Raw genomic sequence first — 18171 nt, forward strand, 5'->3', positions numbered from 1 at the left:
ACTCCTACACAACCTAAATCTCAAATTCTTCATTTATGCAGACGATATCACAATAACCATTCCATTAACCAACTTTTCACAAGAACTACTCGACCACATCTCAAACACTCTCAACCAGATAGAACTCTGGATGCTTTCATTCAGACTGAAATTAAACCCAGACAAAACAAAATTTTTTCTAGCCTCCCCCAAAGATAAAATTAAGGAAACCACAATTCAACTAAAAGGAAAGACCTTCCCCCTTGATCCGACCATAAAAATTCTGGGAGTCACGCTGGACAAAAACTTATCTCTAGATAACCATACCGACCTCATAATTAGGAAAAGCTTCTCGGTACTTTGGAAACTTCGCACCATAAAAAAACACTTCTATGACAATGCATTCCGCCTACTTGTACAATCCTCCATCCTCAGCATCCTCGACTACTGCAATATCATCTACCTTAACGCCACTAAGAAAACTACCAGGAGACTAAAAACAGTCCAAAATACCGCGGTGCGCCTCATCTTTGGCCTAAAGAAATGGGAACATGTCACCCCTTTCTATCACCAACTACACTGGCTACCATTTGAATCTAGAATTCTCTTTAAATTTGCATGCTTCTGCTACAAATCGGTTAACGGCTCCTCCCCAAGTTACATAAACACACACTTTAACCTCTACTGCAGCAACAGGACATCACGGAGAACTCAATTGTTCGCCTTCCCTTCGCCTAAACACTGCCCTCTCAAAAGATTCCTGGATAGAACTTTTGCCTTCCAAGCAGCCAAGTCGAACCCATGGCTAGCACAGATGATACTCGAGGCCCCCACTTACCTATCATTCAGAAAACTACTAAAAACGTACCTTTTCAGCAAACACGACCCTTAATAACCCATTCACCTCACAGGACACTTACCCCACCGCTGCCCCCTTCCTCCTTCACCAGTCCCTCCCTCCCTCCCCCACTCTCTACCTCCCCTACCTAGCTCGGTCAAACCTGCAATTTCTGTAATATTGATGTAAACCTGCCCTCTGTGCAGACAGTTAAGAATCGCTGTAACTTCACGGCTGACTGCGGCAAATCACTGTAATTTATCGTAATTCGGCCTGCAATTTTCTGTCAAAAATTCTTCTAATTATGCTGTAAATCTGCTTCTAATTTTGTAAACCTACTTCTAATTTTGTTGTAAATCTGCTATTCAATGCTGTAAATCTGCTTCTAATTTTGTAAACCTACCTCTAATTTTGTTGTAAATCTGCTATTCAATGCAGATCATTTGCTAATTGATGTAAACCGCCTAGAACTCACTGGGTATGGCGGTATATAAGAATAAAGAATAATAATAATAATAATAATAATATAGCCATCCCAGACCAATTTTGGCACAAAGATATTTCTAGTGTTTTCCAAGGTTCCTCTTTATCACTGCAGAGATAAAGATGTTCCAAAAAAGATATTAGCTTTATGCCTTTTCTGAATATGAGATGGTTATGATATGCATTATTTGTACTACTATTTGCAGAGTTAAATTCAGCCCTGAACACTTGACAGATGGAAGAATAATGCCGACGCCTCAAAATTTGTGTTTTATGTTGTCTGTGCTATGTGGTCTGTCTTTTGTCTATTTGTTTTAGTTTAGGGGGTACCCCAGGATACATAACATTGGCCATTTCTAGTGCTCTTTTCCCCATTTTTATTTTTTTTTAACTAGCCCAATTGCGCAATGTTCTTTTTATATCCTAAATTTAGCTTAGTTAGGGGTTATATTTTTAAGTAAAGGTTTCACTTTATACCGTGTTTATTCTATGCTCCTCATTAGATTCAGTACACATTTCTGACATAATTTTTTTATATATATACATTCAGTACAGAATTATGGTTTCTCTGAATTGCCATAAGTTATATGCAGCACACAAAAACATATCTTTTTGGAATGTCTGATTAAGAACCTTAAGTACCTGATTATTGTCTGTCTTTTGCCATAACTATAACAAGTAAATGCATTAATATTGTTACATGTTGCCACATTCAGTACAGGCAACTAGTCTCTCTCTCTCTCTATGCATTCAGTACAGGCAACCTGGTTTCTCTCTCTCTACATTCAGTACAGGCAACATGTTTTCTTTTCCATTTTCTATCTCTTATTTGGATCACACTGGAGTACAGCTGCTGAATGATATCGGGACTCTTTTCAAATCCCTCCCTGTATGCACAGACATCATTTCATCTCAAGGGCGAACACCACCAGTTTCCAGTGACTTGACTGATCCTGTGCAAACATCAGATCCTGTGCAAACATCCTTTCATTTCAAGTGTGAACCTCATCAGTTTAAAGAGACTGCCGGTTCCTGCTGGACTAATTCATTTTCATGCACCCTGACTGCAAAGACTTTTCCACACATGCTGTACACAATGTTTCCTGTTCATCGGATATAGCCACCTTCCTAAGGACGCTTTGCTGTACAATTCCTCCTATTTAACCTATTCTATGGACATTCCAGACTTTATTTCTTATGCTGTACATCCACTACCTCTTGGAATGGGGAATGAGACATTCCACAAGCTGCTGAACTTTACTGAACTTTACATTGAACAACTTAAGAAAACTTTCAAAGAAGTGATTCATACTATCACTTTTTAAAATGGACAGATTGCACAAAATTTAATACAAGACGCTCATGTCTCAGTTTGGGAACTTTTCTTTGGGTATTCGCCCACTGCAAACCACGTATTTAATGTTTTAATTCACCCTATCATTATCTTAATTATTGTACAAATTTTGTTATGTATTATTATGATTTTTCCTTTGCTGTAAAGTGAAACACATGTACATTTCTTTACAACGCTTATCATACAAGCTTCCCTCTAACTTTTAAGGCAGTTATACATGTATTTCCAGTATCTTTTCTGACACTTGCTAATTTGGTTCTAATTTGGTTTTAATTTGGCATGGCCTATTACCAGGGTCAGATATAATATTATCCCATATCCCATACTTAGATACTCTCTCTTATGACATCTTGGTACCTTTATACCTGAACCTCCTGAAAAAGCTTCATCCATTATGCACCGTTCACTCGCTCAACGACGGGTAAGATATAGGCATACTGGGATCCCCGCCCAGATTATGGCCTATACGACCTAAGACAGAGGTTTGAACTCGTAATGGGAACTGTTTACAACCTATCTTCATAGCTTGGAGATTCTGCAAGACAGGGGACGTACTGTTGGAGGTAAGCGAGGGTACCACAAGCTTGCCCTCATTTCAAAGAATAAAAATAAAAATAAAAAAATTATGGGAGATGTCAGCCTAGAGGCCTCTGGGAGATTATATCAATCTGACCCTGGCATGGGAAGGCAGATAGACCCTTAGTGCAGGGAAACTGTTTTAAGTAGCCCTGATTGATATATTTTAAGTTTCAAGTAGCCCTGCTTGAATCATGGCTAGCTAAAAGGTGTTAAGAGGGTGCTTAGGACAATGGTGCACAGATCAAGCCAGAGACTTGCACCCTGACTGCAAAGACTTTTCCACACATGCTGTACACAATGTTTCCTGTTCATCGGATATAGCCACCTTCCTAAGGACGCTTTGCTGTACAATTCCTCCTATTTAACCTATGCTTACAGGTATCTCACCCTCCTTAGCAATTAAATTAACCATTGTTTCAAACAGTTTACAAATTCTAAACAGAAAGATACTGGGGCATACAGGTTTCTATATTGAGCCAAGGTATAAAAGCCTGCTCTCTGCAACACACAGCTCTCTCTCTTTTTCTATGGAGCTATCAGGAGAGGGGTCTTCACTCCCTCTCTCTCTTTCTATCTAACTACCTCTTGGCTCTTTGCTTGGCACTCTGGTTCTGTCTTGGCTCTCCCTCTCTCTGTCTATCCTTCCCTTTATCTATGGAACACGAAGCTTCCTAGAACTACAAGCTTCTATGTCCCTCTTTACCTCTGACCTCTGTAAGGCAGTGAGACTGCTTGCTCTCTGCTTAAGTGTAATGCTCTCTGCTTAATTGTAATGCTTATAAATATTACTTTTCTGTAAGACTATTTCTATAATATATTCTTTATATAATCACCCCTGGCTGTGCTTCTTATTTGATTCTATCCCTAATGAAACTTCTGTGAAGGAACTGAACCTGGGACCTGGCGTTTGTCAGTACGCCTTTCACTTAACCCCTACCACCTAATATTGTGGGGGCCACTTTCAAACTGACAGAGGTCAGTTTTAAAAATTCAAATTCACAATAAAATAGACAGAGGATAGTCTACACCTAAGCAATTAGGCTCCTTATTTCACTGAAATAATCAACTCTGAAATGATTTCAAAAAAGTCACTTCCGTTAGGTACTCACTGTGTTTCATTATAGACATACAAATATTCCAAGAAAATATATGAAACCAAATATTAATTTGATCATATTAAGTGCTTTTGCTTTTCCTTATTCATTTGCAGTACACTAAAATCCAAGGTCTTCATCAGATATTCCATTTTTAGGGGAGGAAAGCTTTGCACTGTGGAAAAAAGTCTTTCCTTATTGAAGGCTTTCTAGGCCAAGTAGCTCGGTGCTCTGTAACATACAGTAACAGAACTGGAATATACCGAATGAAGACTGAATGGTACATAATTTCCTGTTTTGATAGTATCTGAAAGTGGGATGCTGGCATTGCAAGCGAGGGAAAATGGGGAAGAAAGAATATAACAGACTTGCTTGAATCCGTCTTCTCTAGAAGTGCTTGAAACACAGAAGTCCTATCCTCCCAATCTACAAGAAAATCCTTTTGAAAGTAATTCATTTCAGATCTCTGTCACATCATCAGCTAAAGTCATTTTACATTCTTCACACATTTTCAGATAACACAGGGTACTGCTGGCAGTTTTCTTGCTTAGCTTCCTTATTGTCCTGCTGCCTTGTTTTTGCATCCACTCGTAGCAAACCCTGAACAGAACCTTCCAGCCGGTTCATTGAGAAGGAGAATGCAGTTTGAGCAGCTCTGCTCCATCTTTTCCATTCACTTCCTCTCTGGCTTCTGTCTTTCAGACAATTACTTTCTCTATTACAGTTTCTGTGACATGCACATCATCTGTCTGCACTGTAACTACTGTTGATTGGCCACATAGATGCTGGTGATCCTTCCAATCCTGCAAAAAATAAGAGGTCAAGAGACTAAGAAAGTATCAAGAAACAAAAATCCTTTTAAAGACTCAGATGTTTCAGAAGCATTGTTTGGGATGTAGACATCATAAACGGGCATTTAGATGTCCATATTGAATGGATGTCTAAATCCCCGTTTTGCAAAGGCAGGAGAACTGAAAACCATCCATTAGGTTAGAGAGGATGCTCTAGGCATGTTTTGGGGCAAAATAGAGAGGTTTATTCCCCATTTCAGAAAGAGAATGGACACCTATATCCAAAAGATAGACATCGGCTTTAGACCTGCTACCTGGGACATCTAGGGGCCAGAGCTTCACGGGAGGGATTAACTTCTCTCCAAAGCACTTAAATAGTCGTTGGCGGAAGGAACAAGAAATCACTTCCCTGTGCTTACTGTAAAGTGGCCTGTTAAATACAGTTTCCCATTTATTTCTATAGTCAAAAAAGCTGTTAGATAAAGCTAATTATATCCTGGGCAGTACATCTCAACATACCTTGCGTTGGCAAAATGTTGAGCAATAGTTGACTTTATGGCACCCAGTGCATTCATTCATTGCCTCTCGCCCACAATTTACACAAGACTGCTGCAAAAACATAAAAAAGGAACATTTTAGTAAAGGTTGCTTTTCAGTCAAACCCCAGAAGGAAGCCTAAAAGTGAAATTACTTTTCTATTTTCATTTATTTGTATAAATACTTACTGGTCAATACTCAGCCGGTGTTGCCAGCTAAATTAGACCTGGATATTCAATGCTGGGCCAAGTTGGCCCTCACATGTGCTAGCAGCAGGAACTATGCAGGTCCCGGCCCCTTTATAAGAGATATATTTGGGTCCCAGCTGAATATCAGCCTCCATCCGCTGACAAAGTCTGATCCTTCCTCCCCCTAAGTCACAGCAGACTGCCCCAGGACTATTTTAATAGATCTGGAGGTCTAATGGTTGTCAGGGCAGGAGCAAACCCCATTCACTCTGAATGGTAATGACTACTGTGACCTCTATCAGTAATCTCATGGTCAGCCTCTAGCAGTATTTTGAACCAGGAGCCATGGGTAGATTTGTTCCTGTCCCAATAACTGACCACCAACTTGGAGGGAGGGCTGGAAGAATGGATCAGACTTTGTCAGGGACAAAGGATCAGCTTCAGGCTTCAACCCAGTAGTTATGGGGGTGCTGGCACCCACACTGCTAACCAGGCAAAGTTAAGATGCTATTTCTGCAATTCTAAAAGAACCAATTGCTGTGTCATAAAACTCCCAGCTCCTCCTCAGCTCCACTTTTGGAACACCAAATAACTGATTAGTTCAGCGGCCCTGTCCAGTTCCCTCATCTTATTCCTGGGGACTGGAGAAGAGCGGATGTGGTCCCTATTCACAAAAGTGGCCACAGGGATGAAGCAGGAAATTACAGGCCGGTGAGCCTCACTTCGGTTGTTGGAAAAATAATGGAAGTGTTGCTGAAAGAAAGGATAGTGCACTTCCTTGAATCTAATGGGTTTAAGGATCCGAGGCAACATGGCTTTACTAAAGGTAAATCGTGCCAAACGAACCTGACATGAAAGTATGTCAGTGCTATTCTAAATTCATTAATAATTCATGGTACCTCAGCGGGCCACCACATACTCAATTACTCTCATAGTACGTGGCTTTATGCTCACCCTCCTCATTGGAACCAATATGTTTTTTAGTTTTATACTTATTTGCGATTTTATAAGTGCGTAATTCACTACTAAGGGTACTTAGCTTTAAGCTGTTGGCTTGTTTAGCAAGACGCTGTGCATGGGAGTTTTTACGACAACACCAACATGTTTCGCCCGTGTATATTAGTGGGCTTTCTCAAGGCTCCAACTCCCTGTGAAGTATAAAATACAAGTCTAAATTATGCTAATCCACCTTCCCAGCTTATTAAAGCGCTGTTGCCAAGTATAATTGTCTAAAACGTGTTTAAATCATTCTTACCGTTTATAAACATTCTGCCACCAAAGCGCCGAAGCGAAATGGCTGGCCGGCTTAAAATCACATGATTTATAGGCTCCCTCCCACCGTACGTCACTGTCCACCATTTTGTGAGCAGTGACGTCAGGGGTTGAAGTCAATTCTTTTATAATTGGGTACATTGAATCTCTATAAGACAGGAGGACACCTCAAGACCTAACCCGATATGGGATCCTGACATATCTTAAATAAGGGAAGCCCACTCTAGCTCATTATTAAGTCCATAAGGAGCTACTGAGTTTAGGCGGTAAATCCACCGCTGCTCAAGCACATTAAGTCTCTGTTCCCAGTCCCACTGGCATAATTTAGACTTGTATTTTATACTTCACAGGGAGTTGGAGCCTTGAGAAAGCCCACTAATATACACGGGCGAAACATGTTGGTGTTATCGTAAAAACTCCCATGCACAGCGTCTTGCTAAACAAGCCAACAGCTTAAAGCTAAGTACCCTTAGTAGTGAATTACGCACTTATAAAATCGCAAATAAGTCCCACTGGGAACAGAGACTTAATGTGCTTGAGCAGCGGTGGATTTACCGCCTAAACTCAGTAGCTCCTTATGGACTTAATAATGAGCTAGAGTGGGCTTCCCTTATTTAAGATATGTCAGGATCCCATATCGGGTTAGGTCTTGAGGTGTCCTCCTGTCTTATAGAGATTCAATGTACCCAATTATAAAAGAATTGACTTCAACCCCTGACGTCACTGCTCACAAAATGGTGGACAGTGACGTACGGTGGGAGGGAGCCTATAAATCATGTGATTTTAAGCCGGCCAGCCATTTCGCTTCGGCGCTTTGGTGGCAGAATGTTTATAAACGGTAAGAATGATTTAAACACGTTTTAGACAATTATACTTGGCAACAGCGCTTTAATAAGCTGGGAAGGTGGATTAGCATAATTTAGACTTGTATTTTATACTTCACAGGGAGTTGGAGCCTTGAGAAAGCCCACTAATATACACGGGCGAAACATGTTGGTGTTGTCGTAAAAACTCCCATGCACAGCGTCTTGCTAAACAAGCCAACAGCTTAAAGCTAAGTACCCTTAGTAGTGAATTACGCACTTATAAAATCGCAAATAAGTATAAAACTAAAAAACATATTGGTTCCAATGAGGAGGGTGAGCATAAAGCCACGTACTATGAGAGTAATTGAGTATGTGGTGGCCCGCTGAGGTACCATGAATTATTAATGAATATAAAACTGAATGAAGGTAATTAATGCAGTGAGATAATTTCTCCCTGTTGAAGTATATTTGTACATTAGCTTTACTTTTCATTCAAACTGATTTGAATACAGTGCCGAAGTCTACATTTAGTGCTATTCTAAAAGCACACATTGTGGGCAATGCCATGTAGAAAATCCAAAATAAAGATCTTCACAGTTTCTTTTGTCATTTTTCTGTGTCTATGGTCCAGACTGAAGGTCCATCAAGCCCAGTATCCTGTTTCCAACAGTGGCCAAACCAGGTCACAGATACCTGGCAAGATCCCAATAGTAAAACAGAAGATTTTATGCTGCTTATCCTACGAATCAGCTGTGAATTTCCCCAAGCCTTCTCAATAATGGCCTATGGACTTCTCTTTTAGGAAATTACGTAAGCCTTTTTTAAACCCCGCTAAGCTAACTGATTTCACTACATTCTATGGCAATGAATTCCAGAGTTTAATTACATGCTGTGCAAATAAATATTTTCTCCGGTTTGTTTCAAATAGTGGCTTCATCACATGTCCCCTAGTCCTAGTATTTTTTTTTGAATGAACAAGCGATTCACATCTACCCTTTCCACTCCACTCATAGACCTTTATCATATCACCCCTGAGCCGTCTCTTTCTCCAAGCTCAAGAGCTCTAGCCGCTTTAGCCTTACCTCATAGGGAAGTCGTCCCAAACCTTTCATCATTTTTGCCACCCTTTTCTGTACCTTTTCTAATTCCGTTATATCTTTTTTGAGATATGGAAACATAGAAACATAGAAAAAAGCAGCAGAAAAGGGCTATAGCCCACCAAGTCTGCCCATTCCAAGTATCCCCTCCCCTGAATTTACTCCCTTAAAGATCCCACGTGAGTATCCCATTTTCTCTTAAAATCCGTCACGCTGCTGGCCTTTATCACCTGGAGTGGGAGTCTGTTCCAATGATCCACTACTCTTTCGGTGAAGAAGTACTTCCTGGAGTCGCCATGAAACTTCCCTCCCCTGATTTTCAGTGGATGCCCTCTGGTGGTCGAGGGTCCCATGAGCCAGAAGATATCATCTTCTGACTCGATGCGTACTTATGTACTTATATGTTTCAATCATATCTCCCCGTTCTCTTCTTTCCTCAAGTGAGTACAGCCGCAATTTTTTTAATCTTTCTTCATACGTGAGATCCTTGAGCCCCAAGACCATCCTGGTGGCTGTTCGCTGAACCGACTCGATCCTCAGCACGTCCTTTCGGTAGTGTGGTCTCCAAAACTGAACACAGTACTCCAAGTGAGGCCTCACCATGGCTCTGTACAACGGCATCATAACTTCAGGTCTCCTGCTGCGGATACACCCCATCATTTGTCTTGCCCTGGAGGAAGCCTTCTCCACTTGATTGGCAACCTTCATGTCCTCACTAATGATCACCCCTAGGTCGCATTCCACCGTGGCGACCAGAACTGCACACAGTATTTGAGGATCGGCCATATCATTAAGCGATACAAGGGCATTATAACATTTTCATGTTTGTTTTCCATTCCTTTCCTGATAATTCCTAACATTCTATTTGCTTTCGTAGCAGCTGTCTCATATTGAACAGAGGGTTTCAATGTATCCTCAACGATGACACCTAGATATAGTTTGACTTCTTCTTTCCCACATGCATCACATTGTACTTGCTCACATTAAACATCATCTGCCATTTTGATGCCCAGTCATCCAGTCTCACAAGGTCCTCTTGCAATTTTTCACAATCCTATTGCGATTGAACAACTTTGTGTCATCAGCATATGTAATTATCTCACTAGTTATTCCTATCTCTAGATCATTGATAAATTTGTTAAAAAGCTGCGGTCCCAGCACAGACCCCTGGGGATCCCCACTATTTACCCTTCTCCATTGAGAATACTGATCATTTAAATCCACTCTCCATTTTCTGTCTTTCAACCAGTTCTCAATCCATAAAAGGACATTACCTCATATCTCATGACTTTCTAATTTCCTCAGAAGTTTGGCTGGTTAGTAGAAAGATTGTTTTTAACTTGAATCTTTATTGGAAATTTTAAATATATCCAAACTGTCTAGGTATACAACAATGAAAAAAAAATCCAATACAAATAAATAAACCATTGCTCAACTGCCCTCCCCCTTCTCAGGAAGTGAAAAGCAGAAATTCCAGAGACTGATAGCTAGAAGGCAGCACTACCCAGTTAAAGGCTATTTGAACATCAGCAGTTGGCCAGCTCAGCAGGGACGGTTAAACTCATTGGAATAGACAGTCCAATAAATGAACAAGTACGGCTGATGCTCTTACCTTGATGATGATTTCTGTTTTTCCATCCATATCTTCCGTGTTTTGGAATAACTGGTTATGAAACTGTAAATGGACATGATGACAATTTTGTTAGATACCTTGATTTGAACAAAATGCGGAAGTATAGCAACAAGGACCATTTGTCTACCCATTATATTCAGTTGCTCCAGCTTTAGCCAAGATAACAAAAAACTTGATTTGCGGTTAACAAAATACAAATACAAGCACCCTAGGAGCTTGACAAAATCAACATCAGATACAATCACGGTAAATTAAAACATAGTAAGTATTAGATGTATGTGTGCATGGAGCATTTACAGTCGCTTGGGGGGAAGAGTATAAGTGACACTCGGGGGGAGCACAGGGTTTAATGCTCTGTTAGAAACTTATTCAACAGGTATGTTGCTCACATTACACCTAAAATTCATGTATGTTCATGTTCTGGGTCAGCTTCTGACTGGAAACATGTGTTCCTGAAATGTACAATATATACTGACTTCTAGGACCCTTTAGAGATAGTTTCCACAGCTACATCATGCCCACCCACCCTGCCCCTCAACCCACCCAACCCTAGGCTCATATTACACTTGTACACCCACAACTACAAATTAACATTAATTAAGTATGAACCCGTATCAAAATACATCCTCAACTCCCTAACCACTGCTCACACCTGAAAATAACTAAACTACTAACCAAGACACTGCATATAACCTAAAACTAAGCTGAAACCAAATCTCTGTCCTCGTAATCTCATATTTTCACTCACTCCACCTACCTACCACTCAAATAAATAACACAAACTCAAACCTGACCCTACCCAAATCCACAAATTAACTTTGAAGTAGATTGGAAGGAGACCATTTATCACCAGTCATACTTTAACAGATGGCTGGGATAGCCTTAAGAGTACACAACAAAAATACAGACCAAAGCTCCTGTATCCCAAGCCTAGCCAATCACAATCCTTCATAATTACACTACCTTGATAACTTGATACACTATCAATGCCACATTCTCTGCTTTCCAATTTCATGCCAATTACCCTCCTAGTCAACATGTTTTCTTCCATCCCAGTCATCATAAGGCGTATGCAGCGCTATAGATTTAATGTTCAATAGGCAGTCCCTGCTCAAAAGAGCTTACAATCTAATTTGGACAGACAGGACATTTCAGGTTGGGGAGTTTCTGTAATACCTGCAGGTTAGGGAAAAGAATCTATTTGTCAAGACTACACTGGAAAGGGCTTTGAATTCAAGTTGCAGCTATTGTATGTATAATGATCAAGTTTGACTCTAGATTGCCCTAACGTTATAGGTCTCGACATACCCCTTCAGAGTCATATTAGTTGATAGAAGCATTATTGGAACATATACAATCTGCTAATCATCTGACCTAGCAATGCCAATTCTGTTGCAGCAAAAACAAACAAAACATTGGGTGAACTTTCTTTGGTCTTTAGTGCACTCTAAAGAGATAGCACTACTTCTTTTATGACCCAAAGAGCATCAGGCTTAATTTGCTAGATGGATGACAGATTGATTGAAATGGAAATCCATCACTGTAAGATGGAAAATTATCTACATTCAAAGGGGGCTTTTATCAAAAAAGCATGCTGAACTACCGAAAGGGAAAAAGAAGAGTCTTGCAGATAGGCAGTTGGAAAATCCTCCAGAAATGAGGTAAAGAAAACAAAGGGAGATAGAAACTACCATTTCCAGAATACTAAAGAATTCCAGAGAAAGCAGGACTTTTGGGCACCCTGGTATAGCTCTCTCTCTTTCCAACTCATGAAGAACTCCAAGTCACTTGACTTGTAAAACCAGATCTCGCAGTTCATATAGGCCCTGAGAGTGGGCATCTGCTTTGGGCACTGGTCTCTCTTGGTGCAGATGGGACCGCTCCTATTCAATATATTCATTAACGACCTGGAAGCAGGAACAAAATGTGAGGTTATTAAATTTGCGGATGACACCAAACTATATCGCAAGGTAAATAACATGGAGGACTGCGAAGATCTCCAAAAAGATCTGACAACACTGGAAAAATGGGCCAAAAAGTGGCAAATGAGTTTCAACATAGGGAAATGCAAGGTCATGCATATAGGGGAAAAAAACCCGATGTTCACTTACAAAATGGGGGGATCAGCGCTAGGGGTGAGCGACCTTGAAAGAGACCTGGGAGTGATGGTAGACACAACATTGAAGGCGTCGGCGCAGTGTGCCACGGCCTCAAGGAAAGCAAACAGAATGTTGGGTATCATTAAGAAGGGTATCACGACCAGGACAAAGGCAGTCATCCTGCCACTGTATCGTGCTATGGTGCGCCCGCACCTGGAGTACTGTGTTCAGTTCTGGTCGCCGTACCTCAAGAAGGACATGGAGGTACTTGAGAGGGTCCAGAGAAGAGCAACTAAGCTAATAAAGGGCATGGAGGACCTCTCATATACTGACAGACTGAAAAAGCTAGGGCTTTTCTCCCTGGAAAAGCGGAGACTTAGAGGAGACATGATAGAAACCTTCAAGATCATGAAGGGCATAGAAAAAATAGACAGGGACAGATTTTTCAAATTAAGGGGATCAATAAGTACAAGGGGGCACTCAGAGAAATTGAAAGGGGAGAGGTTTAGAACAAACGCCAGGAAGTTCTTTTTCACATAGAGGGTGGTGGATACATGGAACGTGCTACCAGAGGATGTGATAAACAGAAGCACGCTACAGGGGTTCAAAGAAGCTTTGGATAGGTACTTGGAAGACAAAGGGATTGAGGGGTACAGATAAGAGTAAAGGAGATTATAGGGATGGGATTAGAGGTAAGTTACAAAATTAATCAGGGACCACTCTTCAGGCACTAGGCCTGATGGGCCGCCGCGGGAACGGACCGCTGAGCAAGATGGACCTCTGGTCTGACTCAGCGGGGGCAACTTCTTATGTTCTTAAATTTCTTTGTTGCTCTGTGGGTTCTTGTCTGAAATGTGGTCACTCTAAAGCAACATTAGCTCATATGTTCTGAGAATGTTATTTGATTTGTAATTTTTGGTCAATAATTTTTTCTCAAGTTAGTTGTATGTGGCATTGTGATAGCTATAGCTTATTTGGGATCTTTGATATTCAGCACCCTATACCTAGGGTTATAAAAAAAATTTTAAATGGGTGATTCTTTCGGGCTTGAAAACTATTCTCTGTTTATGGATAGGGCCTTCAGGTCCGACTTATGGTCACTGGAGAATGTTACATCTTGTGCTTATGGAGGCTATGTCTGTTTCTATTTGGGATATGAAACAGGGCAGGGTGTTACTCACAACTCAGCAACCATTTTTAGAGACCTTGACTCCTGCTGCTCGCAGTTGTGTTTTGTTAGGTAGACCTTAGTTTTTTTGGTGGGGGGTTTCTTGGAGGTGGGAAATGGGTGGGAGTTTTTTGGGGTAAGGGTAGATAGTTATGTTTACTATTATTGAATCTGGAAAAAGTTGTGGTTAGACATGTTTATTTTTGTATTCAATATTTATGATTGATTGTTGTTGGTTTTTTTGTTATTTAAAAAGCTGAGGCCTAAAGCAGGCCTGTTACAAAGAGCAACAAAAAAATAACTTCAAAAATGCTAAAAAAAAAACTAAAAACACCTCACAACAAACAAACCCCTGTCTAGGCACAAAGAGGGAGTGATGTAAACAACTGCTGGAAAGAACAACCAAATTAGGAAAAATACCTAAATAGGCTCAGTTATCTTGTTAAAAAATGCAATACCAAAGAGAAAACAGGAAGATTTCTGGAAGTTTCCTGGAAAACTAAGAGAGAATCTGATTGGCAAAGAATTGAAAGGACAGGCGATTCAGCACAGTTACTTACCGTAACAGGTGTTATCCAGGGACAGCAGGCAGATATTCTTGACTGATGGGTGACGGCACCGACGGAGCCCCGGTACGGACAATTTTAGAGTGATTGCACTCTAAGAACTTTTTAGAAAGTTCTAGCTCGGCCGCACCGCGCACGCGCGAGTGCCCTCCCGCCCGACAGAGGCGCGCGGTCCCTCAGTTAGTATAAGCCAGCTAAGAAGCCAACCCGGGGAGGTGGGTGGGACGCAAGAATATCTGCCTGCTGTCCCTGGATAACACCTGTTACGGTAAGTAACTGTGCTTTATCCCAGGACAAGCAGGCAGCTATTCTTGACTGATGGGTGACCTCTAAGCTAACAAAAAGAGGGATGGAGGGAAGGTTGGCCATTAAGAAAACAAATTTTGTAATACAGATTGGCCGAAGTGACCATCCCTTCTGGAGAATGCATCCAGACAATAATGAGATGTAAAAGTGTGAACTGAGGACCAAGTAGCAGCTTTGCAGATTTCCTCAATAGGAGTGGAACGGAGGAAAGCTACAGATGCTGCCATTGCTCTGACTCGATGGGCCGTGACAGAACCTTCCAGTGTCAGTCCGGTCTGAGCATAACAGAAAGAAATGCACGCTGCTAGCCAATTAGACAACGTGCGTTTAGAAACAGGACGTCCCAATTTGTTCGGATCAAAGGACAGAAAAAGTTGGGGAACTGATCTGTGGGGTTTCGTACGCTGCAGATAGTAAGCAAGAGCCCTTTTACAATCCAAAGTATGCAAAGCTTGTTCCCCAGAATGAGAATGAGGTTTTGGAAAAAAAACCGGTAGGACAATGGATTGGTTGAGATGAAATTCCGAGACAACCTTGGGGAGAAACTTTGGATGTGTACGCAGAACCACCTTGTCATGATGAAAGACCGTAAAAGGTGGATCTGCAACCAGTGCATGAAGCTCACTGACTCTCCTGGCAGAGGTAAGAGCAATAAGGAAAAGTACCTTCCAAGTGAGAAATTTGAAAGGAGAAGTAGCTAAAGGTTCAAATGGAGGCTTCATTAAAGCTGAAAGAACCACATTGAGATCCCAGATAACCGGAGGGGCTTTAAGAGGTGGTTTCACATTGAAAAGCCCACGCATGAACCTGGATACCAGGGGATGAGCTGAAAGAAGTTTTCCATGGACTGGCTCATGAAAAGCTGCAATGGCACTGAGGTGGACCCTGATGGAAGAGGACTTCAGGCCAGAATCAGACAAAGAAAGAAGATAATCCAACAACGTCTCCACCGCTAGGGAAGTGGGATCAAGATGATGAAGAAGACACCAGGAAGAAAACCTCGTCCACTTTTGATGGTAACATTGTAGAGTGGCTGGTTTCCTGGAGGCATCCAGAATGGAACGAACGGGCTGAGATAAAAGAGTATCAGTCGAGTTCAGCCCGAGAGATACCAAGCCATCAGGTGTAGAGACTGGAGGTTGGGATGCAGAAGGGTTCCCTGCTGTTGCGTAAGCAGCGAAGGAAACAGAGGAAGAAGAAAAGGTTCCCTGGAACTGAGTTGAAGTAGAAGGGAGAACCAATGTTGCCTGGGCCACCTCGGAGCAATCAGAATCATGGTGGCTCGTTCCCTCTTGAGCTTGAACAAGGTTCTCAACATGAGAGGCAGAGGAGGGAAGGCGTACAGGAACAGATTCGACCAGTCGAGGAGAAAAGCATCTGCGGTTAGACGGTGTGGAGAGTAAAGTCTGGAGCAGAATAGGGGCAGCTGATGATTGTGAGGAGCTGCAAAGAGGTCTATCTGAGGAGTGCCCCATTGAGTGAAGATAGAGTGCAGAGTTACGGGATCGAGTGTCCACTCGTGAGGTTGGAGAATTCTGCTTAGTTTGTCTGCTAAGGAATTCTGTTTCCCTTGAATGTATATAGCTTTCAGGAAGAGATGATGATCTATGGCCCAAGTCCAGATCTTCTGGGCTTCCTGGCATAAAAGGCGAGAGCCTGTCCCACCCTGTTTGTTGATGTAGTACATCGCAACCTGATTGTCTGTGCACAACAGAAGGACCTGAGGAAAGAGAAGGTGTTGGAAGGCCTTGAGGGCGTAAAACATCGCTCTGAGTTCCAGGAAATTGATTTGATGTTTCCTCTCCTGGGCTGACCAAAGACCTTGCGTCTGGAACTCGTTCAAGTGAGCTCCCCATGCATACAGGGAGGCGTCGGTGGTGATGACTAGTTGATGAGGAGGCTGATGGAACAGAAGACCTCTGGATAGATTTGAGGATACCAACCACCATTGCAGAGACTGACGAAGAGATGATGTCACAGATATGTGTCGTGAGCAAGGGTCCGACACTTGGGACCACTGAGTCGCAAGGGTCCATTGAGGAGTGCGCAGGTGAAGACGGGCATGAGGTGTGACATGAACTGTGGATGCCATGTGTCCCAAGAGCACCATCATTTGCCTTGCTGAGATGGACGGCAGAGGAAGTACCTGATGACATAGAGACTGAAGGGTCTGAAGACGATTGGATGGCAGGAAAGCTCTCATGAGGAGTGTATCCAGGATCGCTCCAATGAATTGAAGTCTCTGAGTGGGAATGATATGGGATTTGGGTAGATTGATCTCGAATCCCAGAAGTTGTAGAAACTGGATGGTTTGGTTGGTGGCCAGAAGGACCGCTTGGGCAGAAGTGTCTTTGATCAACCAATCGTCCAGGTAAGGAAATACATGCAGGTGGTGAGAGCGTAGAAAAGCCGCCACCACAATGAGACATTTGGTGAATACCCTTGGAGATGAGGCAAGACCGAAGGGCAGCACCTTGTACTGGTAATGACAATGATTGATCATGAATCGGAGATATGGTCTTGAGGTTACATTGATCGGTATGTGAGTGTAATCTTCTTTGAGATCGAGGGAGCATAGCCAGTCGTTTTGATTTAGAAGGGGATAAAGGATGGCTAAAGAAAGCATCTTGAATTTTTCTTTTACCAGATGAATGTTGAGATCGCGAAGATCCAGGATGGGTCTGAGATCTCCTGTCTTTTTGGGAACTAGAAAGTAGCGGGAGTAGAATCCCTGCCCCTTTTGATCTAGAGGAACTTCCTCTATAGCGTTCAGAAGGAGGAGGGATTGGACCTCCTGAATAAGGAGGGCTGATTGAGGACTGTTCAAAGCAGACTCTTTTGGCAGGCTTTGAGGTGGGAGAGTCTGAAAGTTGAGAGAGTAGCCGTGGCGGATGATGTTGAGGACCCATTGGTCCGAAGTGATTACTTCCCACCGGCTGAGGAACAGAGAAAGTCGACCTCCTATTGGTTGAGGCAGGAGAGCAGGAATAGGGATACTGGCTATACTGCGGAGAATGAAGTCAAAAGGGCTGTGACTTTTGCTGAGGAGGTTGTTTTACAGCTTGTTGCTGTTGCTGTTGTCTGGGAGGCTGACGTTGCTGTTGTCTCTGACGCCTAGGTTGTTGAGCAGTGGTAGGCAATGGACGGGCTGTGAAACGGCGTTGATAGGCCGATTGCTGCCTGTATGGTCTTGGCGGAGGAGGCTTCTTTTTATTTTTGAGCAGGGTATCCCAGCGCGTCTCATGAGCAGAGAGCTTTTGTGTGGTTGAGTCCATGGAATCCCCAAAGAGCTCATCCCCTAGACATGGGGCATTGGCTAACCGATCTTGATGGTTAACATCAAGCTCGGATACCCGAAGCCAGGCCAAACGACGCATAGCT

At 42.3% G+C, this 18171-nt stretch overlaps 1 protein-coding gene across 4 annotated transcripts in view; it reads right to left on the reverse strand.

Moving 5' to 3' along the window:
• Positions 1–4162: 4162 nt before the first annotated feature.
• Positions 4163–18171, reverse strand: part of DEAF1 (DEAF1 transcription factor) — a 97123-nt gene continuing 83114 nt past the window's right edge. For all 4 annotated transcript variants that reach the window (XM_033928524.1, XM_033928527.1, XM_033928526.1 and 1 more), the window contains 3 exons: positions 10631–10693; positions 5638–5727; positions 4163–5130 (listed from right to left, as the gene is read on the reverse strand). In XM_033928524.1, the coding sequence (XP_033784415.1) occupies positions 5026–5130; positions 5638–5727; positions 10631–10693 (258 nt within the window). In that variant the 3' untranslated portion in view covers positions 4163–5025. The remainder of the gene's footprint in view (positions 5131–5637; positions 5728–10630; positions 10694–18171) is intronic.

This window comes from Geotrypetes seraphini, chromosome 19 (assembly GCF_902459505.1).
Source record: "Geotrypetes seraphini chromosome 19, aGeoSer1.1, whole genome shotgun sequence".
NCBI classification, from domain to species: Eukaryota; Metazoa; Chordata; class Amphibia; order Gymnophiona; family Dermophiidae; genus Geotrypetes; species Geotrypetes seraphini.